The sequence below is a fragment of the Xiphophorus maculatus genome, chromosome 11 (assembly GCF_002775205.1).
Source record: "Xiphophorus maculatus strain JP 163 A chromosome 11, X_maculatus-5.0-male, whole genome shotgun sequence".
In the NCBI taxonomy this organism is placed as follows: Eukaryota; Metazoa; Chordata; class Actinopteri; order Cyprinodontiformes; family Poeciliidae; genus Xiphophorus; species Xiphophorus maculatus.
Genome location: NC_036453.1, coordinates 21,288,889 through 21,312,912, shown reverse-complemented (window position 1 = coordinate 21,312,912; position 24,024 = coordinate 21,288,889). Strand labels below are relative to the sequence as shown.

At 40.9% G+C, this 24,024-nt stretch overlaps 1 protein-coding gene across 2 annotated transcripts; it reads left to right on the top strand.

Moving 5' to 3' along the window:
• Positions 1-1,552: 1,552 nt before the first annotated feature.
• Positions 1,553-23,748, top strand: LOC102226510 (gap junction delta-2 protein-like). Of its 2 annotated transcripts, XM_023342895.1 has the most exons (3): positions 1,553-2,861; positions 5,521-5,577; positions 21,321-23,748. In XM_023342895.1, exons 1-3 carry the CDS (start codon positions 2,791-2,793, stop codon positions 22,177-22,179), a joined length of 987 nt encoding a protein of 328 aa, XP_023198663.1. In that variant the 5' UTR covers positions 1,553-2,790; the 3' UTR covers positions 22,180-23,748. The 2 variants fall into 2 exon arrangements, with proteins under 2 accessions (XP_023198663.1, XP_005806691.1); XM_005806634.2 differs by lacking the exon at positions 5,521-5,577 and having other exon boundaries at positions 1,555-2,861.
• Positions 23,749-24,024: the final 276 nt, after the last annotated feature.

Genomic DNA, 24,024 nt, shown 5'->3' with positions numbered 1-24,024 from the left:
TTTTCTTTTTTAGCTTATTCCATTTATAATACAAGTTGAAAACCATGCCTAATTTTTTATTCATTTGGCAAACTTATAAATTCTTTCGAGAGGTAAGGTTTTACTATATTTATGCTTGCATTATAGCAGATATGTGTCCATGACCGTGAGTACCATATCCATGTTTCTGTCTGCTTTAGCTCACTCTTTTAGGTTGCTGAAAAGACAATATACATCTGTGTCCCTTCATTCATGAGCCATCCAGTTATTTCCGGAGTGCCGACCGGCTGATGCCAGCGCTTCAGCTGCTCTGTTTGAGAGTCGGCCCGTGCCAAGCAAGAGCCTCCACCGGCCCAGCTCTCCTCTGTGCTTCAGCACTCCTACGCCATATGTCCTTGGTAAAAGAAAGACCCCTTCCCCCCGTCCAACATCCATTCCCCCCTCCCTCCCGTCTCTAGTCCCACCACAGAAGATGCTGATCTGGCAAAATCTCTTTGCTGCCCCATCAAGTCCTGATCTTTATCTATTTTCCACATGTGCATTTTCTAAAGTTTCTAAGATTTCACCTTTTTTTTTTCTTAAAAAATAAATAAATAAATATATATATATATATATATATATATATATATATATATATATATATATATATATATATATATATATATATATATATATATATATATATATATATATATATATATATATATATATATATGATTTTTATATATATAAGAGGGGTATAAAATTCTCAAAAGCATCCCAGGGGCAAACAGCTAAATCTGCTGCCATGACTTTATCTTGGTGCGCTGGTCTCATGTGCTGCCACTGCATCTTTTTTCACTTCTGCAAATCTTGACTCAGTCCTCCAGATGGGAAAACCTTACTATGACTCACATCTTGAGAGCAGCCCAAGGATTCTGTATAATTCAAACAATTGTCCATCCTCTGCTTACCTTGGTTGCATGTACGTGTGCATTTGAGTTTGTTGACAACAATCTATCCATCTGCATGGTTCTGTGAGTGGGCTGGAGGTAGACTGACACATTTCCTTCACCATGTTACCATAAATCTATTGAAGGCAGCTTTCAATGTCATGGCAAAGTACAATACAGCGCTCATTTCTCTCGAGAGGGACAGAGTGTGGGGGGGCTTTAATGGAGGCTGCATAAGGGAGATACAAAAGAGACGATCAAGAGAGAAAGAACATAAGAGGGCATGAGGGTTGGGTCAGATGGTGACATTAAGAGACAAATAGGGAATTCGATGTAGGAACGACAGTTTTTCCTTTAACGCTTTTGATCTGTGGCACCTGAAAGAGTTCAATGTGAAAAAAGAAAACAAAAGGATTGCGGGGCATGGAGCCACTGTTAGATCTCAAATCCGCCCTTTCTGTGCAACATCAGGCAGAGACAGGCATAGCAGCACAGCAGCAGGCATTCTTGCAAGCATAAGGGAAGCAGCGATCAGGGTAGCAATCCAAGCACATTTACCAGAGGAGGCGAGAAGAAAGAGGGAAGGGGAGGGAGCAAAGGAGGAGGAGCGGGGATGAGAGGGAGCAGATCTATGAGCGGAGAAGGTACAGAGGAGAAAGAGGGGAGGGAGAGGGGTGTTGCATGCTCACAGAGTGTGACAGAGATAGAGCGAGAAAGCAAGGAAGGAGGCACAGGGACAGAGAGGAGAGCACAGAGCTCCGAGAGAGGAGATGGAGCACTGAGGCAGAGGCAGCAGGAAGGACTGAGATCTGCACGCAAACGTGAATAGAAGAGAGACAGGAGGGAATCAGTGGAGGTAGAAGAGGAGGAAAGGGGGGGAGTGATGCCAGATGATGGAATCTAGAAACAGGTTGGACAGTTTTCCATTCCTGCCCTCTGCAGCTGACATGACTCTGGGCACTGGACTGTGCCGAAATTAGCCAGAGGGACGACGGCGGACAGGACAGAGGGTCTTCGGAGAGCTGCCTCAGGTTCAGTCTTGCTGGATGCAGTAAGGCAGCTGATTTATTACTGAGGGACTGGGTGGCAGCGTGTTTGCAGGCGTGCATGCGTGTGTGTGTGCAGGATTTTATGGGTCTGTGTGGCGCTCCGAGCTGCGGGGAGCGACCATTCCTCCAGTCATAAAGTGACATTCAGCAGGCAGGAGCTTTGTGTTCTGGAGGGGGTCTGCAGTCCAACGAAGGAAGTAGTAGAGAGGGAGTCGGAGCTGTCATCGAGAGGAAACTATGTGTGTGTGCGTTTATGGTGAGCTTAGCCAAAGTGGATCAGCTCTAGGTGTTGTGTGTGAGTGTTTAGGTTAGAGCAGCAAGGGTGAGGCAAAGACAAAGCTAAACAATGCAAGGACGAGTGGCGAATGACACCAATGGCCGAGAGTGCAGCTGAAGTACAAGGAGTGCCCCAGGGGTAGGGGAGGACGAAGGAGAGAGAAGAAGAGAGAGAGAGAGAGAGAGGGAGAGAGAGAGAACAGCTAGAGGACAGAAAGAGGAAAGTAGAACAGTGAGAGGGTGATCATGGCTGTCGTACAGTGAGCTATAGCATATGCTGTAGCGCAGAGCAGATTGCTGCTGCAGGGAGGAGGACAAGCATTACTGCACTGTGGAGGAGGTAGTGGAGAGGTGGGGGGGATGCAGTGAGTTCAGTACCCAGAAAGGGGACGGTCCCAGAAGAAGACACCGACGCCGAGGCAAGAAGCCAGGTCAGCGAGTAGAGGTCAGAAAGGACCTGGTGCTCGGTTCAGCTGGTCATAGGCTGGTCCTGCGGGCCAGAGGAAAGCCGAGAGTCCTGTTTCCTGTGACACCGCTGACGCCGGTCCATCACCATGGGAGAATGGACCATCCTGGAGAGGCTGCTGGAGGCAGCTGTCCAGCAGCACTCCACCATGATTGGGAGGTAAGGCACAGGCTGGTATAAAAATGTTATTTTCTCAAGTTTGTGTTGTTTTGTTAATATTAACTCGAGGTGTGTGCTTTCATGTACAGTACCCGTTTTGTTTGGTGACCCCCGCACACCCCCAGCTCCTTCTCCAGGCTTGTCCCAGAGCTCTCTCCTCACTCTTCCCTCATTTTCTATTTCCACCCTCTCCTCACAATTATCCTCCTCTCGCATCACTAGTTAAGGGATAAACTAATTGCACATAATCAATACCAGGCTTTGATAAGCATTATGGTTAATGCAGAGAGGGTCCTTAGTTGATACTAGCTAATAGCCTGGGTATTGATAGATTGAGCTTGGCCAAAGACCAATAGGACAGAAGGAGGAGAGGGGAGTAGAAGTGAGAGTGCTAAGATGTGGAAGATGAAAGCAAGGTGAGGAAGGTAGAAATCAAAAGTGTTAGAGACTGACATTTGAAGAGTTTTTGTGTTTAACGTTTACAAAAAGTTTGTTAGCTTCTTTTGGCCTGCACTAACCCTCCTCCTTATGATCATACGGTGGGATCGCTTCTTACGTTCACAGCCAGAACAGTTTGCAGTGACGAGGTGAAGAAGAAAAAAGGTTCTTCTTAGGTTGTGAGTCGGGACATGCCGTGGAGACATTCTGTACAATCTGTGTGGAATATGTGCTCCGCATCATCTCTGTGTGATTAATGGGATGCAAAAGTGGAATTTTCCTCGCGACTGAACACCATCCAAACGTCTCACTTGGATGTTCATTTGGAAAAGTGAACGTTGCCCAGCCTGTGAAACCAGGATGCGTCAGAGTGCAATTTGAGAATTTTCTCATTAGAAGACAAAGAAAATGGGAAACCTTTGAATCAGTTAATATGGCTGCTCTCTCTTCATTAACCCTGATCACAGGTAGTCTGGAGGGAGGGCATTCTCTAACCTGCTCCTTTCTAATGTGGCTCTTTTTTTACCCATGGAAGAAGCAGGAACTGGCTAACACAGTGCCTTGCTATTTAAAAAAGACAAAACATTTAGTCACAGTACAACCACAAACTTTAATGTATTTCATTGTTTTTCATTTGATAGAACAATATACTGATGATGATACTGCAGTGCATTGTAAAGCATAAGCTACACAATACATGTCAAATATCTTATGCAAACAAAATCTAAGAAATGTAATGTGCAGATTTATTTTATCCCCTTAATTGTGATACCCAAAAATACAATCTAGTGCTATCAGATGTCAAAAGATGTCACCTAAACTGTGTGTCTCAGTAACAACTCCCCCAGATACTTTTATCCCTCTAGAGCTTTCATAAAAGCAGACAAGAGGTGCATTGTAACTTTGCAGACATCGGCGGTTCAGGTCGGAGGATGCAGTATTACTTGTGCACTCAACAAATCTGGCCTAAAGATGGAAGATAAACAGGAAGAAGAAAGCCATTGTATTTTACGTCAAGTCACGCAGGGGGCACAGCAACCATGAAGAAGAAAGTGTTCTAATCATCTGAGACCAGATTTTTTTTTTTTGCTACATGCAAAACACTGGGGATGGCAAAATAACATTTCAAATGACTCTCGAAACACCATTCCCAGTGTGAAACATGGTGGTGGTGGCATCATGCTGTGGGGATGATTGGTAGAGTTGAAAGAAGGTAGTTGGTCAGAATGGTGGCTATAATTGCATACCACATTTTTCATATGATTTTTTTTAGATATTTATTGTATAACAACAACAACAACATCAATAATAATAAAAGTAGTATTAAGTCATGTTTATATATATATATTTTTTTACTTTACAGTTGTTTGGCACTTTGTGTAGGTCTGTCATATAACGGCCAAATGAAATACACTGCAGTTTGTGGTTATAAGTGATCCAATGTGAAAAATTATAACGTGTGAAATCTTTTGTAAGGCTTTATAATGTACACATACATAATAAATAATCTGTCAAATTAATGATACTGCAACTGCGTCAAAGCAGCACAGATGATGTGGTGGGTCTCTAAGACAGGGGTGGAATATTTTGGGACATGTGTCCTGTCAGTTTTAGATGTGCCCCTGCTCCAACACCAGATTCAAATAATTGTGTCCGGTGTGTGGGAGACGCCTACATGTAGGACACCGGCTGGTGAGGAATGGAATTTTCCACCTCAGCTGTCAAGATATTCTCAAAAAAATTATCTGGACTGAGGCATTCCCTGTGGTAGGGAGTTCCCTTCCAACCAAGAAATTTCAGTCAGTTCCTATTTGTTTACTGAAAGAGGAATGACCTATGAATGGTCTAATATTTTGGTGGGATGAAAACCTGCAAACCAGCTTGATTTAGAGGTGCATTAAGCAATATCTTCGTTCATATAAATCACAAGTTTCCTTCCCACTCTTGGTTTCGTTGCCAATTCTCAGCAAACTAGATTCTAGACCTGAATCGCTACACAGACATTTTTCTAGCTCCACTAAGCATCAGCCAAAGCAGAGTTGGCTGTTGAGCAGGAGCGAAGACGAGCTAGCTGACCTTCGTGACAATTTCACCAAACTTGGAGAGCTGGTGGAGGATGTCGGCCATTTAGGAAAACAAAATGGTACTCATATTTTTCTCATGAGCCAGAGGAGCAAACAAAGGCTAAAGCGACAGTGAATATTGGAATTACATTCAACAGGTGGCCAGACAAAGGAGACCAAAGGGATGTCCGTGTTGCTCTGTTTCTGCTGGATATGTGAGTAGGCAACTGTTTGCTAATATGTCAGCCATAACAACTTCATAAGCTAGATGCTAACTGTTGTGAACATGTTTTGGAGTCTTTCCGCCCCCTAGTGGTCAAAATAAAGAGAGAAAAAAATGACTTGATGCAGCTTTGAAATCCTGTCCTGGCAGCTGAATAAATGAATGATGAAAATCAATCTCTGGACAATTCAAGCCACCTACAGTCTTACAGAGGCACAGAAGCAACTCTCAATTTGTCTGCTACTTCTCTCAAAATCATAATGAACACTCCACTCTGAAGATGTAATGCTTTCTTGTAACCTTCAGGCGTGTGAACATTATAAAAGGTTAACTCTTTAAAAAAATAAATAAAGTACCACAGTTAAAGAAGCAGTGCTTTTCTAAATGGTGCAGATCAATTCTTCATGCCTTTTTTTGTCTTTCAGTGTTGAGAACTATCATATAGAAAGCTTTCTATATGACATAAATTTAGCTATGTAAATGACCCCATGAGCTAGAGAAAACAGCACTCCCCTTCCCTCCATAAGGAGTAGTTTTACAGCGACCACAGCTATGCGATACAGTGCTGATTACGCTGAGATGCTTTGTAAATAATCCCTCTGTATTTGGCCTCCCTCAGACTGTGTTTGTCCTACATGGCTCTTTCTAGTTGACCCCAGGGTATTAATTGTTACATTAGGAGCTTCCCAGTCTGTCTTCGATTCACTTTGACTAGGAAATAGGAGACAAGCTACATTGTCTTTTGTATTCACGTTGTACATAATTTTTGGTCATAGATCCCTGAATTATTTTTTTTATCCTTTTCAAACTCATGTGGTTTTTATATCTAGCCTGTTTGCAGGAAACCCTAATTAAAAATAGTGAAGCGTACAGTAGTTTCCATATTATAAGTATTTAACTAGATTATTCCAGTTTATCATGAATCGATGGTCTGGATCTGGGCTTTCTACCTGTAGAGAGGTAATTATTATTATTATTTTCTTTTTGCAGTTTTAACAAATCTACTGAAGATAACAATTTGATTCCAAATCTTAAGCATGTGTCTGCATGGTCAGAACATTACTGACACCTTCCACATTAAATTATGACAATGATGTCTATGGACTGCCCTGCGACAGACTGGCGACCTGTCCAGGGAGAACCCCGCCTCTCGCCCGGAACGTTAGCTGGAGATAGGCACCAGCACCCCTCCCGACCCCAGGAGGGTGTTAGAAAATGGATGGATGTCTATGGACGTACCAGCAAATTGGAGAATTGTTCACCACTGGCACGGTTTTGTGCTGTGGAGGTGCCTCTTAGATTGTTACTGAGCCACTCCACACCAAATTACGTACAAATTTACGCACTGACCTCTATGGGTTGAAAGGTTCAAGTCTACTGCACCACTGACCACCCCCAGCTGTTTAGTTGGGGGTGGTCAGGTGTGCTCCATTGCACTTGTGAACATAAACAACTGTGATGTATTGTGGCACCGTTGTGCATTGTGAAGTCTAACACTTCACAGGGTGGGGCCAGAGCATGCAGCCACTGTCCGAAAGACCGCATCACGACTAGGAGCGTCCAGCCTGTGTGTGTCGTTTTCTTTTGTTTTCAACAGTTTTGCATGTGTGTGCTTGCAGCACAAACACTGTGTTTCCAAAGTAGAAATAGAAGATGTTGCCCTTTGACTGAAAAGTCTTCCCCGCATCACCCTGAAAACATGGTTGCATGCCTGTCATCGTTTTTTGAGCGCCAATCAACAAATGTAGTTCCTCTGTCGGATGACTAGACTGTCTGATCAAGCTACAATTAAGCTGATTCTTAATTGTAGGTTTTAAGCTAACCTATGCCCAGGCATAGGACAGGTAATTAGCCCGGGAATACAGAAATAGAATCGGACCATCTTCATGGAGCGGCATAGGTTAGCTTAATTACTGTCTTGGAAGGAGAATGACAACTGAGAATTGCTTCTGTGCCTCTGACTAACCACAGGTGATGTGCGTATGGTGACTCATTCAGAGACTGATGTTATGTGCTGTGATCTGACTGGTCTGTGTACAGTATGTGCATGGATAACCAACGTCTGCAATCGTGACTACACCGATAAAGAAAGCATTGTCAAGGCTGCAATAACCATGTTTGTAGATCAGAACCTTGTGCTTAAAGTTACAAAGATGTGAGACTTTGAAGCATTAAACATGTTGAAAATAAGCCACAGCCTGTCTCAGCTGCTCTGTCAGTTTGGGGAATTAATGAAATTTCTGGTTGTAATGGGCAGAGGGAGCTTCCTAAGAGGACAGAGCCAGAGCTATTTGTGCACTCTATGTATTTAATTAAAATACATGCTTACAGAGATATTCCAGCCTATTTGATTAGGATTCATAATGGAAAGTACTTAGGTGGCATTAGTCAGCACTGTGCTGTCTGTGCTGTGCCTTGGTGGATCTCTAAATGCCTAACTGTCACAAAAATGAATAACAGATTTTATGCTGAGGGCACAACTGTCTTAAATTGACTTGGCAGCCTTGATAATGTTGGTGGTTGTTTTGTGTCTCATGGGTTTATACATAATTTATTAATGAATCTTCCATGTTTCCACCTCTGTGAAAACCATACAAATCCTGATTTGCTCATACAAGGTCTGGCAAAAGATTTTTTTTTTCTTTTCAAAAATAACCCTTAAACTTCAGGTTTTTTGGTCATATTACAATCACAACTTTAACGTTTTTGATTTAAATTTTATCTGACAGACCAACACACAACACTGCATAATTATGAAAGACGGGACACACTGAAAAGTATGGTGTGCACTTGCTGGCCTGCCTTTTGCCTTCTGAGTTGATAGTTTCTAAAACCTCCTTCATATGAAAACAGAGCTGCAGCTAGGGGTTTTGGAAAGCTTTGCACAACTGAGACAACTAGAGTTGATGGAAAGCAATAACACCTTCCAAGACTTGCTACAGCTTCTCGGTGGTTTGGACTTTGACTAGGCCATCTAGACATGGATATGCTTTGATCTAATCTGTTCCATTGTTGCTTTGGTTTTATATTTAGGGCTTATGTCCTGCTAAACCCAGTGCCAAGTGTTTTGCAACCTTAAACAGGTTATTTTCCTGGATTGCCCGCTCTAGCTCCAACCATTTTCTCATGACATCGACTATCTCTTGCTATTGTTGAAGAGAAGCGTCTCTCACAGCATTGCTGTATCAATTTTCCATAAATGCATATTTTGCAGGGCGCACAACTAGTTTATTTCAATAGAAAAATAAACGTAGACCCACATTTTCATGCCGGTATTTGTGAAATCACACACTACTCAGTGTTGGTCTATCACCAAAAAAATCCCATAAAATGCTTTTAAGTTAATGTGACAAAGTGCTAAAAGTCCAAGGAATGGGCTATGAATAGTTCTTGCACCATACAAGTGATTTTTTTTTTATACACAAAGATTTCAATTTGTACATAATGCGAATACAGTGCTTGTTCCTGCAGGGAAAACAAATGCTTATTAACTGCACTGAACTGCCAAAAGGATAACTAAATGTGGATGACTGGTGTCTAGCATCTCCCACCATCTGCTTTTGTTCGTTTTTCTTTCTTCCCCTGTGTGATGTCAGCTATACACAACAGTAACACAATACTGAGAATTAAAACCCTAAGCTATTAGCTCTAACACAAAGCGTACTTGAGGGGGAAAAAAGTATTTACATAATGCATAATGCACAGGTTAACCAAGGGTTACACAGCGGATACTCCTTAATGTAATAGGATTTGATGTCTAGCAGGTAGGGGGGGGAAAAAGGAAGGGAGGAAGGAAAGACAGGAAGAGTGTCGATGCATCTTCAACAAGACTGCAATGCTGTAGTCACGCCAGCGCCAAAGACTAATAGAGGAGTAAGAAAGCACACGAGGCAGCAATAAATGGAAGTATAGAAGGATCTAACGAAAGATCAAATGATAAAGCCTGCCGATGGATAAAAGGAGAAGTTGTGGAGATAGAACAACAACAAAAAAAAACCCTGCATTTAGGGAGAGTAGGATGCAGAGGAAGCAGAAAAAGTTTTCTCTCCGCAGAGGCTCGGTCCAGGGAATCTGTGTCAGAGCTGCTTCCTTTTGGAGCCGGTGCTGAAATAAAGAAAAAGAGGCATATTATGTGTAACATGAACTTAGGAGATTAGCTAAAAAAAACTTTTGGCATGTTAATTTCTTACTCAGCATATATAAGAGGCATTTTTGTGTACAATAATGTTGGTGTAAATGTCCAAATCAGTTTCCCCCCACTTCATATCTTATGCAGGCATAACAAACTCAATCTATTATTTATAATCTATCACTTCTCACTTCAGCATTATAAGTCATAAATTCTTAATAAATGTTGTATTTTGCCTGTTTCAAGTTGCAACATGTGTCAAGTCCTTCATTAAAAATGGATGCAGAACTGACCGGCCTTTTAATGCGCAGGACAAAGTGGTGTATGAAATGCCTCAATGCCGTGAAAGCTCGGAAAAAAGAAAAAGAGAGCAGCTCAATGTTGGATGACACTTGGAAAGCCTTGTTTGCTGGCTTTAAAAGCAGAAAACACACAGTGTCTGCCGCTTTTCACTCTTGTGGGTTTGAAAGGACACATTCCCTTCACTTTTCCCCTAAATGGGTCAGGATATCCACAAGACGGAAGTACCCTGCATTAAGGAGGGCACTCCAGTTATCCTAAAATAATCCAAGATACAGGAATGCTCTGCTGGAATTGAGGGCATCATCCTATCAGAAACACTAAGACGGGACATATTTCATGTAACTTTCAAAAGCCTTACCCTGAAAAGGGTATTTTCTGCGTTCAGCCATAGAGGGATTTTGATGCAAAGGGAAATATTGTCACCAATATTCAAGCGACGGGTTAGAAATCGTAATCCATCATCCACTGCTGTTGTGATTTGAATTGAAGTGTTTTGCGTGCATCCAGAGTCGCCATTGCTTTACTTGTGCAGCAATAGCTGATGTTGAATATTATTGATTATTCTATTCGACGGGGCGATTTTTGCAGATAAGCAGAGTTCGGCTTTTGTTCAGCACAGGCTTTTATTCATTTTAGCAACCAATCAGCGATGTGTGTGTTTGTGCAGACTTTACAAGGCGTTATGTATGTGAACTCTGTGAATCACATGCATGATCCATATTGCCATACCTTCACACACGTAATGAGGCATTTACAACTCCTAAGAATCCAAGGAAGTACATTACTATTTGTTCTATTGGACTGTAAACTGATTGAACTCAGTCTTTAGAGATTACCTGGCAAAGACTAGCAATAGGAGTCTAACCAAATCAATAAAACTGCCTATAAAACAAACCAACCTTTCAAACTGCAAGAACTAAAGAATTTGTAACTGTACATAATCCTCTAACGGGGAAAAAGCAGATTAGTTTTTTCCTTGCACTAATGTTGAGCTCCATATACGTAAGAACAGATATTTACTTTCTTGCAGATTTCAAAATCATGAATTACCCAAAATAGCGGTGATTAGCCAATTTCAGGTTAAATTTCACTGCCCATGCACAGCCCAGTACAGTAAAATAACACTTCATTACTACTGCATCCCACTTAACAGACTCACCAATGATGTTCCAGGATCCAGTTTTCTGGAGAGCAACAGCTATTTTATCAGTACACACACTTACAGTTTTTATTGAACTCATGTTTTCTCCTGCTGACAATGTTTTCATGTGGCTAGGGTAAGTGCTAGGCTAGTGGTAGAATTTATTCTCTCTGTTTTGGTATAACTTGTTGATATTTTGGCCTGTAAGATATTTCAATAAAGTTCATGTAGGTCACCTGTATACAAATGAAAGATTTTATGCTTTCTTTTAAACATTTGCAAAATTTAATGGATAATGTTTCAGCCAAGGGCAACACAGGTGAGGTTACGTGTCACAGACAAACAGGAAGTGAATGTCACTGTCAAGGATATCACATAGATTGTTGGGCTGATCAATTGTATCAGCAAAATAATATGCATATTCTATTATAAAGTTCTGCAAACCGTAGTCAATAAAAAGTAGCATTTTTTAAATACAGCATTTTAGTTGAGTTAAAATTGAAAATTTATGTCAAATTATTCCCGTTGATAAAACAAGATTCATCTGAGGGGCGGCATACACACTCCAAAAAAAATCTTAATTTTAACTCAATAAGGATCTTAGAGGGTATTTGCATTTTCTGTCAATGGCTAGTGGGTGTTCCTCTCGGTCATGCACAGTAAAATCAAATATGTAAAAAATATGTGGCCATACACCGCAGTCGGCTTTGAGGTTGATATAATTCGAAGCTTTCAAGTGTGAGCTAAGTTTCTAAATAACATGGAGGATAACGGGAGGGCGAAATATTTAAATGAGTTTTTGATTGTTGCTTTTCTTTCTGCTTTCTGCTAATGCTATCATGTACACAAAATTAGCACAAGGTTGAACCCGTTTCTACAGAGTTGTTTGTTATGTCTGATTCATATTGTGTAGCAGGGCGATGATTGTAAAATAAAGATTAGGGTCTTCCTCGTGCTGCGACTTGGAGTAAATCATCATAAATGGTCAAAGTAACAGTAAAAACATTGAAAAAGTTGATGAGCAATTGTAACAATGGCTTGATTGCTGTAATCCCAATCGACATTTTTATATTGCTTAATGAGAGGGGCATAAGTCTCGACAATCCATTTTTTGTTAAATTATTTGAATTACATTATTCATCACAACATTCCTGTATGTAGTATAACAAAAGATAGACAAAACAGCAGGGACTGACAGATCCTACATCAGCAGCAACTTGTTTATTAGGGTCACAGACAAGATCTTTGTGTTGAGAAATTCACCGTTGAACTTGTTTCAAGCTATGAAAACTGTAGCAACTGTGTTGCCTGACAGCTTGAACTCCCGGTGATTTTCTTTAGTGAAGTGTTTCTTCTTTTTTCCTTCTGCAAAGCTTTAATTTTTAACAAAATTATTCATGGACATTTCAGTGTTAATGTCAGATCAGATTTTCTTCCACATCCTTGGACACCCCTCCACATCTTCGCTTTCTCCTGCACAAGATGGCCAAGTGGGGCTGTGCCAAGCCAGTCTAGTCAGGGTCCAATATGACAGAAGAGGAAAACATGTCTGTGTCATCTGCTTCAGCTTTGTTCAGAGTACAACAAATAATGTATTTTTGTTTCATTCAAACTAACATGTTTAAAGGAAAAAATATATTATTGGAATATTTTCTACATATATTCCGACATAAAAAGCTGCAGAAAGGAGACGTTTAATTTAGCAGATGATCTTAATGGTGGAATGAATGTTTCCTTAAAACAAAACAGGAGGTGATGTGAAGAAATAAAAGTAAAGCAATCAAAGACTAATCTCCAAAAAGAAATGTCTTGCTCTGAGTTAAAATCGTATTCCTGACATGTTTGTCTCAGAAATTCTGACGAGCAAATAAATGATTTATGGAATATTTTTTAAAAGCGCTCATTTTGATTCAATCAGCATAAAGTGCTGGTTTGGACGCAAGTGGAAATGCTGATGTGATTCATTTGAAGCTTTCGGCTTATTTTAGATGTTCTGTATACACATTGCCGTTCTTTGCTTGAATAGAAATGAAAGGGTAGTTTCAGATGACATGAAGACAAATGAGATGTGGAAAAGCCAGATCTGGTAGTCATGCATGGTTAGGCTGAAATGACAGAAAAACTGTGTTTAATCACAATCCTTTAACTTTTTTTTTTTTTTTTTTGCCTCATACCTGTTGGGCGCCTCAATCTTCATTTTTCCTCCGTTTCCTTCTTTATCCCTGTTAAAACAGCTGGAGTTCAATTCCCTCTGAGATGCTGAATGATATGGTGAAATAATTACATCTCTGTGACTATTAATTCTTGTTATATAAACAAACCCTAGAGATTTTTAATTCTAAAATCATAAAAGAAACAACAGAATCTCTTACAAATCTCTTAATTGAAGCGCCTCAGCTGAGGGAACACAAATATAGCCCGTATTAAAGTAATTGTTGCGCCCACTCTTAGCGGCACCCCTGGCTGTCTGCTTCACTGCCTGATACATGGGCAAAGCCTGAAACTATTAGCAGTTTAAGAGGGGAGTGCGGATGAGGAGATGAGGGACGGGAGAAAAGAAATGCCTGCGCTCTGATAATTAAGCTGCCTAAAGTTGAGGCCTGGTAAGGTCTTTATTCATTACACGGTGCCATCAGTAATCAGTGGAGCTTATTATTGAGAGCTTATGGGCGGGAGGGATATTTTTACCACAGATAACTCTGATTTCGAACACCCTTCCAGAAACTTGTCTTTTGTAATAAGTTACACCTTAAGTTTTGTTGCTAAAGGTTACCGTAAAGCAAGATATTTGATGTGAGATGAAAAATAAAGTGTTTTCTGCTATGTAAATGATTCTCCATATGAACACTCTCCTGAGTTAAGGTTTGGTATTGAGCATTAGTGATCAAACAGCATCAAGAAAACCAAGAAACACAGAAAATACGTTAGGAAAAAAGTTATTGTGGAGCAAAATTATATATTTAAATGACATTTTTTAAAAATTATATATTTTTTTTAAAAAAGATCCTTGTAATTCTGGGGTGACGAACCAAGGGTCATTGAACTCGACCTATTTTTAGGTTTAGAAAATTTAAGTTGATGTCATTGAGAATTTAGTAAAAGTAAGAGACATTCTTGATTTGTTTTTATAGCTGTAAACAAACACTTCACATCTCCACGAAAGCACAAACCCCACTGCAAAATATGGCGGTGGCAGTATCATACTGTGGGGACGCTTCCTGACGCATGGATAGGGAAGCTGGTTAGAAGATCAGTGGAGTTAAAATCTTCACATTTCTGGAAACTTTAATAATTAAATTGCCTCATTTTGGGGCAGGGTGAAAGCTTCAGGACTGTTTCTCTGCAGGCACAGAATGTTTTGCATGTTTTAAAGCAAGCAACTATTTTACGCGAGAGGGAAAAGCAGTGTGTTTGCTGATGCATCTGCTCTTGTGCCGTAGGGGGGCTCTGTTCTCCCTGAAGGCCTTCAGCAGCAGCTGTTGTATGAATGAAGTTTTTTTTTTGTGTTGCGTGTGCGTGCGTGCGTGCGTGCGTGCGTGAAATCCTCTGGGAAAGACAGGGCTTGCATATCCAGCCAACACACCAGCTGAAGAGCAGCAAGCATAAAGTGAAACACAAATCACACAGGTCAGTCAGCAGACTCGTTCGAAGGGCTTCTCGAAGCGAAGCGTGACGCCCGTATCTTCACTTCCTCCACTCGTCGTCCCTCCAGACCTTTACTTCTGCTTGCCCACGAGCCGCTGTTGGTCTTTGAAGTTTTAGGAAAATGCCAACTGTCGTCTCTGCAGCGCAAACAGATAAAAATGAGAAGCTCTGAATGTGAAGCCACGTGGGCGGGGGGAGAGAGAGAGACACATCAGTTTTCTTCAAATCCTGTAACGTCTATTGGACAGCGAGGGGGATTTCAGGGGCCTCTGAAATTATAATCATTAGTCTCAACTAAGAGGAGGTCCTCTGGGAGGAAGGCAGCTAAATGAGGTGATGAGAGGGAGACTGATGTGGGTGATCTTTTTTTTTTTTTTTACCCATCATTTAAAGAACCTTTTGCTGAAGGATCCATTTGTTGTAACGCCTGAATCTTTTTCATGTTGTCTTTAGCAATTTTACTCAACAAGTGAGTTTATTTTTAGAGCCTTCCCTTGGGATGTAAGAACACTTAGGATTCTGAACCCCCTCTTCTCACAAATTATGATGGCAATTGAATATTCTGCAGGTTCAGGCCTCTGGGCTTTACTGTCCTGATCTGCTCCAGCTAACAGTATTGGCTTGTTATTCTGCAGGACTTAAAACACTGATGTTTGCAGATAACCTCAGTGCACCGCGTTCTGCTAATGCAGCAATCCGCCTCGTGCTGATTATCCTGTTACCCAGCACTGGTGCGTACACACACATAAATACACACACGCTTGAAAACACAGAAAGCGTTCAATACATGCAATGTCTTGGGATTTTTTTTTTTAATGACAAAAATTGCTTCGGCACAGACTGAATGCCCGTAGCTGCAGTATTGAACATCCACAGGTTAAATCTGCAAAGTAACCACTGAGGTGAACAAAGCTGCAGAGAAAAAACCGCAGCCAGAAACGGCTGCCGGCACTGCAACGTCAAACAAAAGGTTTATCCGAGTTTGTCCTCAATGATACTTCAAAAGATCTGGCCTATAACATGATTCATGCTGCGCCAATCAATTAACGGAAACCTACACATGTGGATACGTCAGTTTTCTCACTTCAAAATATTCTATTATTGTTTTTATGAAACAGATCCAAGCAAATTAGACCAGAGTTATAAAGTGAAAGAAGAAGTGTATAACTATAAATATTTTACACAGGACAAAATATGCCATTTGTACTCAGCCTTTGTTACCTTAACACCCCTCAATAAAATCTAATATGATTAACTGTTTTGAAAAATTACTTCCTTTGTATATAAAGTGTACATGTGCATAAAACAGAATAATTATTAACGTTGTATGCCACAAATCGGACCTTTATGGAAGAGTACTAAGAACATAAAGCAATGTTGAAAAAATGCCATATCTAGCTTCATTATTTGCCACAAGTTACTTGGGGGGGCAACATGGTGCAGAAGTCGTTCTGCTCAGATGAGATCCAGACAGAATGTCTGGCAATGTGTGTGTGGCATAAAAGTCTTACAGTATAACAAGGTGGTGGCAGGATGATGCTTTGGAGAAGAGAATCTTGCTACAGTTTATGGGCAGGTAGATGGAAGACAATGATCCAAAACAAGCAGTCAGACCTTTAAAACCATAAAAACAAAAAACAAATTATGGGCTACTTTCTGTTGGTCTGTTAGATTCAAAATCCCAGTAAAATACACTGACGTTTGTGGTTGCAACTGATCAAATTGTCAAAAAAAATAAAAAAGTAGAGAACAGAAAAGTATTTCTGCAAAGCACTGCAAGTAGCTTATTTAATTTAAAAAAAACTTTTGTATTTATGCAACCGCTTTCCACTTACAATACGCATAAAAAAAATACAAGAAAAGCATAAAAAGAGTTACCCTCATGAATCAAAGTTAGAGAAATATCAACCTAAAATCTTTTTATTAGTAGTAACTTCATGTAAAATAGGGAATTTATGATCAATCATACATTTTAAACCCAAAAGAGACTTTTATTCAGCAAGAGCACATGTTCAAATCCGACATGGAGGAAAAAGTGTTCAACAAACCTTTTCACAGTTTCAGCAACAGACTACATTGCTGCTGCTCCCTCACATAGGATGTGGTAACTGCTGTCCTTAACATAAATAAGCAAAACTTTCCTTTTTGACCATTAGGATACAGTATGATATAAGTCATACTTGTGAAATATCTCTTTATTGGATTCTGCAGATGTTTTTGTTTTATTTTCAGGAACTGAAAGCCATTCAAGCCTCCATGAGTTCAGATCGTTACACGCTTGTAGTTTATGGTTAAACCTCTAAATCACATCTGATCCTATTTCATTTAATTGTATAATCTAAGAAGATAAATCACCCGATGATCACACAATGTGAAACAACAATTCTATAAAAACATATGTCATTATGTCGGGGACATGAATTGTCTTACACCATCTGTTTAGAGGTTGTAGATTGTGTAACAGATTGTAGTAGTTTTAATTAAAATGAACAGCATACAGGTTAGTTTACTTTTAAGTGGTAACAAAAAGGCTCACAGTATATGTGAGGTGAGAGTGTTTATAAAAGGCACAAAGCCACAAATGAATGCACACAGAAATGACTCTTGAGAGTTCAGACCACCACTAATTAAACCTCGGATATAAGCCTCAGTAAGCTGGATGAGAAGAGTGTTTAATGAGCAGGCCACTGGTTTGCACCGAACATCTTGCATATTTCCAGTTGACTGCTAAGTGGTTATATGCTAAATTACGTTGCAGGGATCATATACGTTGTTGATTATTGGTGAAACAAGCCATCTGCTGCAAAACAACTTCTATAATAGATCGGACAGAAACAGAGCAACGCAACAAAATCGTTTCCGCATCAGAAAACCGCCTCGTCTTTGAGTTCTTCACCACCTGAACATTGAGAATTAGTTAGTTTTACCACGCAGTATGTGTGTATTCTTTATTGACAAGGGGGAAAAGGTTGATTTTTAACTGAAACACAATGCAACTTTTGCCGATTAAAACAGAATGTGAACAAATATTACAGTTAAATATATGTAACCAAAAATGTCCATGTCTGCTTGCATCAAATACAGAGTGGAGGTTTTTGATCTGAGGGAAATGACTCTCCAGCCAGAGTGTTGTCATAGGCATGAGCGTTACACTGTTCAGCACCATAAAGAAAACAGTGCCCGATTGAGTGTTCCTGTGTGTGTTTGCATTTCCACTAAATGGAAAATAGTTGCCCCCATGTTGGGCACATTTCAAGCACCGTAAGAAGATTTGGTCAGCACTAAACTTAAGGGCTACCTTATAGGTTACTAAATGCAAACTGAATTCTTTGTTCGAAATCTGATAGAGACAAAAGTTAAAACAACAGAATCTAGACTGACTCTTTCGAACGCAGTTTCCATTTCCGAAAACAAAATTAAAGGGGAACTGTTCAAAATTATTCAGAGCTTTATGCAAGAAACGGCAAAAGGTGCATCAATTTCCACTCAGACGCTTTGCTGCCAAACCTCCTGATCCTACCGAGGCTGAGCAAACAGAGCCACCAGATGAATTTATTACTTCATGAAAATTACATGCAAAATCTTAAATTCAAAACTTGCAGGGAAGCTGCACTCAGTCGGGTTATCAAGCACACTCAGTCAGCGTAGCATATGCACTCGCAGCTGCTTTGAGCACAGGCTGCTGGATGTGTTCACCATTTTGCACACATGGCTGAGTCTTTGTCTTTGTTTCTGCATCCCCGAATCTGTCTTTTTTTTTTTTTTTTAAAGAAAGAAATAAAAAAAAGTATCACACACAAGCAGATAAACACAGGTGGGGCAGGAGCAGCCGTAATGCAACACTGCTCTATTTTAAGTCTGCTTTTTGTCAACACACGCTCCTCTCTGCTCTTGTCTTCACCTGCCTCTCACTTCGCTTTAACAAGCTGCCACCCCAGTCACGCTCTTCAGAGACGTTTATTATTTCCCTCCACAAGGAAGCCTGGATTCAGACACTTTCCCTTCCCTTTTATCAATCTTTGCAGTGCTTTTCCCCTAACTTTGTACTTTCCTCCTTCCAGAATTTTTCCCTTAATGCAGGTAGAAAGTGCGGCAATCCACTTGTTCGTAAAAGACATCAATACCGTTTCACTTTAGCCCTCCTCAGAAGCATGGATCCTTAGTGAATGCCTTCTACCAGGGGTTTTCTAACCCATTTTCTCTGTCCCCTAACTTGCATAGTGAGTGTCCCTGTTGTGCGCAGGAGCAAGTGTTTTAAAAGTGATTACCTCCTCCATGCAGGAGGGCTACAGGCACATCCTCTGCATTGTGGCGTGAGTATCGGGGAGCCTCCGTGATGCGCAGGCTTTCCTTGCTCATTAAAAAGAGCTGAGTGTGCAGCCCTAAAGCCCCAGTCCTCCTCCGCAGTGCCCATGCTGGATCGACACCAGAATGTAACAGTGCAGCACATCAGTCTCTCAGAGGCCTTTAAAAGCAGCTGCACCACTCTGTAGCTCTGCTGCTCCCTGGACACGGCTTTCTATAACTGCAGCAGCGCTCTAATAATGCTCAATGGGAGGTCCTGACAGGTTTTAGAACAGCCACCCTTGACGGCTCAGCATATACGCGTAGGGAGAAAAAGCTGACAATAGTTTGACGTTGTGAGTTTCAGAAGATAGGATTTGTTCAAGTCTTTGTTTTAATAAATGCAGAGAATTTAAAAGCCTCGCCAAAAGCTCTTAAACTGTAACGCTTAGACGCAGATTAAACCTTTCCTGGTGGCCATGAGGGTCAAAGTGCAGCAGCATGTAGAAAACCCTTCAGTGCAACAGCGAAGTTAATTGGGATCATTGTTGCAGTCGTGGGAAAAAGAGAATACACCATCAATAAGTTCAGAGGTTTATTTGTGCATGATAGAGGGATTTGCTTCCTCCTTATAGCAACATGGTGGAATCTAAGATTCATGGGGGTTTTACATTTAAAAAACATTAACATAAAAATTGAATATCTGAGGGTGCGTTCGTTTAAATGTTAAATCCCTGAAGGCGCCCCAGAAGGTTTTACCATGAATGTTCGGAACCATTTACAAGTTGTCTCCAGGGGATTCGTTCACATTAATTCAGGTCAATTCAACTCAGTTTAACAGAAACCGCTTACAGCACCAACACTCAAGTCACATGTCAACCCACTTTAAAGAAGAGAACTACATTTGACTCAGTTTAGTTCAATCCAAGCTCTTTACGCAGCACAAATCATGTCAAACCAGGAACAATTTCATTTACATAAAATCCATGTAACTCAAACTCAACTAACTTGGAATTAGTTACTAAATTTTAATTTCAACTAATTTAAAACTGAAGTCAATGCAATCAGCTCCTTTGAGTTTAGTAAGTCAAGTCAATTCAACACTGTTCGGTTCAGTTCCTTTCAATAGAATATATTGCTTCTCAACTCTGTTAAGATCAGTTGAATTCAGTTTAGTGAGTTTTTTATTGGACCAAAACGCAACCAGTTACTGTCAGTGAAGCGCAATTCAATTCACTTCAGTCCAATCAGAGTCAATTTAATGGAGGCAGAATCAGTGCACGCCTCGTCACTTTAAAGAACATAAAATCAATCTGATTAATGTTGTTTGTTAGCTGCTTTTAGCACAAATACATAAAAATTGTTCAGCTAATTTCTGCCAATCTCAGTCTTTTAGGTTCGTTTAAACTAAATTCATCTCAGTTTATTTCAGCTCAACTATGCTTATTTCAAGAATACTCATTGTAATGTCATGTAACCCAAATGAACTGAATTGAGTAAAGTTTAGTTTATTTCACTTCAGTTCAGTTTATCTGAACTTAGGTCAACAACAGCACATTTTATTCAATTTATTACAGTTCAGTTTATTTTCACTTAATTGGTTCAGTTGAATGAAATTTAATTAATAGTGTTAGGCCACTTTAAGCTATTTTTTAAAATCCAATTCAGTTCAATTTAGTTCTGTTTAACTTTATATTATATTTGTTTCACATCAAGTTATGCATTTATTTGTTTCAGTGTTTTCTGCAAGGTTTCTGCTTGACTGATGTGTTGAATCTAATATAAGGAAGTTTTAATATTTTTGATTCTTTTTTTGTTCCATTTTGAAGGTTAAAGCTACTTGCTACAGGAAAAAGCCATTTTAACTGTTATTCATTTAAAACCATTTTTCTACATAGAACAATAAAAGATGTAAAGATTATATATCTTCAGAGAAAGTGTCAACGTCTTCGGTTTTACTCTCTCCTGATCAGTGGTCCAACATGAGCACGCGTTATTAGTGACTACAAAATTATTTCTCTTTCTGCAGCTTAGAAAAAGTAAAAATAACGAGCAAAAAGGAAAAATCATTAAACGCCCAATCACCATTTAGAACAAGAAGCTCAGCATCTAAACTGAGCAGTCACACACACACAGGTTTCCCTGCAGACTGGTACATCTGCTCCTCATTAACTGATGTCGTCTTTCTCCGCTCCCCTACCTGCCTGTTCCTTCTTCTTTTGCGTCTCTGCAGGATCCTGCTGACAGTGGTGGTGATCTTCCGCATCCTCATAGTCGGGATAGTGGGCGAGAAGGTGTATGAAGACGAGCAAATCATGTTCATCTGCAACACCATGCAGCCCGGCTGCAACCAGGCTTGCTACGACAAGGCGTTCCCCATCTCGCACATCCGCTACTGGGTCTTCCAGATCATCCTGGTGTGCACGCCGAGCCTGTGCTTCATCACGTACTCCGTCCACCAGTCCGCCAAAGCGCGTGATCGCAGCTACTCCCTGCTCCACTCTCACATGGACCACCACGGACACGGTCACCACGGTCGCCACCACGACCATCACGTTCGCAAACTGCACTCACGCAACATCAACGGCATCCTGGTGCACCCCGAAAGCAAGGACGACCACGACATGGACGTCAAGGAGATCCCCAACGGACCTCGAGGGGCCCTTCCCACGCACAAAAGCTCCAAAGTGCGGCGGCAGGAAGGCATCTCCCGTTTCTACGTCATCCAGGTGGTGTTCCGCAACGCCTTGGAGATCGGCTTCTTGGCCGGCCAGTACTTCCTGTACGGCTTTAACGTCCCGGGGATGTTCGAGTGTGACCGCTACCCCTGTGTGAAGGAGGTGGAGTGCTACGTGTCTCGTCCGACGGAGAAAACTGTCTTCCTGGTTTTTATGTTCGCTGTAAGCGGCATATGTGTGCTGCTCAACCTGGCCGAGCTCAACCACCTTGGATGGAGGAAGATAAAGACGGCCATCCGGGGTGTGCAGGCCCGAAGGAAGTCCATCTGCGAAGTACGCAAGAAGGACGTCTCACACCTGTCCCAGGCCCCAAACCTGGGCAGGACCCAGTCCAGTGAGTCAGCGTATGTCTGACAGAGGCTTCTCCGCCTGGGAGCTCGAGGACCTTTGAAACTTTGGACGAGAGCTTTTCCCCGGCCTGCTCAGTAGGACACAAGACTGGCCACTGAACCCTTACTGGTCAAGAGCACAGACTCTGTGTAGTCACAACAAAACAACATGTCACCCAAAAGGGATTTTGACACTTGAAGACAAAAAGTACCACCCGCAAAAACCTGTATGTCCAGTTTTCTGACCTCTGACCTCTCCCTGGGTGACACTAGGTGCTTTCAGAGAAACTAACACTGAAACTGAGCATTTACAAATAACACTAAGATACTGTAAAGATAGCCTGAGGTTGAAAAATCTACAGTTCTTTCTTAGTTGCCTTTGCTGTGGGTCAATAAAAAAGATGATGTAATTTTTTCCATATGTGCATATGCAAGAGCTTACGCCAGTGCGTGCATGCATGCATACGCAGGAGAGTGTGTGTGTGTGTGTGTGTGGGCGGGGGTGTGTGTGCGTGTGTGTGTGTGTGTGTGTGTGTGTGTGTGTGTGTATGGGAAACTGAATGCTAAATTATTCTGAATTACTGAAAGTAAGATAGTTATTTCTCATTGTTGGAGAATAGTCACTTGATGGATAAATAAGCACCTTTTTTCTTAAACGAGCATAATCTATGAGCACTAGAATGATCCGTGTGAACTGGAACACAGTGTTTGTGTTGTATTGTTGTTGTCGCTGCAGGATTTTTGTTTTGGGGAAAAAAGAAGAAAAAAAAGTCACACTTCTTTATGTGCTTTGATGAATCAGATACCACAAAGAAAACGGACTGACAATGAGTTTTATTTCCAACACTGTGTCGGTGCTCCTCGTTGCTCCTGGCGCCTCCACGGCACGCCGTTTACGCTCAGAACCGAAAACCACGCCAGTATCCTTACGTTGGCTTGTAAAACGCTCTTTCTGCCGAGGGCTTATGAATGGAGACCTTTTTGAGTTAAACGGAGGGGAAATACAAAATAACGTAGTCACGAATATTTTAATGCATAACCTCAAACCTTTTTTCACAAGCACATTTTGGTGCCATATTTCAAAGCTACTGTACATAGAGGAAATGTAGTAATTACACTTAGCCTTTTTCCCCTGCCACATATGGATAGGCTACATGTGGGCGGGCAGCAGGGGCTTTGGGTGCTTCTGAAAATTAACCATAGATTGCAGCTTTGACAATATTTAGCATTAATGTGCTCTTTGTTATGCCTTCAATCCCCTCTAACGGAGACAATGTCCCACAAAGTCTTTTATTTATTTATTTTTCTTCCTTCCTTCTTCGGACTTTGAAAAAGGCATGTTACAGAAGCATTAATAGAATGGAATAGAATATGACATGTAACTTAAAAAGAGACTGTTTTATTTATTTGCATCCTGCTCCTGTGAAATGTAATATTCAGCATGCATGAAGATGAAAAATATAAAGAGACACGACAAGGAAATCTCGTTTTATGGGGAACACTGAACGCAGAGAATCGGAAAGGCGCCTCAACTGCAGCAATAATAGACAATAACATGTGAAAAGAAATATGTGAATAAATGATTATGCAGCGATTCTGGTTGTATTGTGTTTTACGGTCCCAATTAACATCGCATTGCTTCCGTTTTCAGTTGATGTGTTGGAAAGGTCAGAGCAGACATACCGGACTGAGCAAACCACACACATCAGCAGAATGAACACGGAGCATCAAAAGCAAGAGCTTAATGCACGGAGAATTCAGACCCTGTGGTATTAAATTATAATTAATTGCACTGAGTAGATCTAGCTTGCATTTAGGTGGTAGTAAGCATATTTAAACCGTGCACACAATGTCTTGCGACAGCATTCAT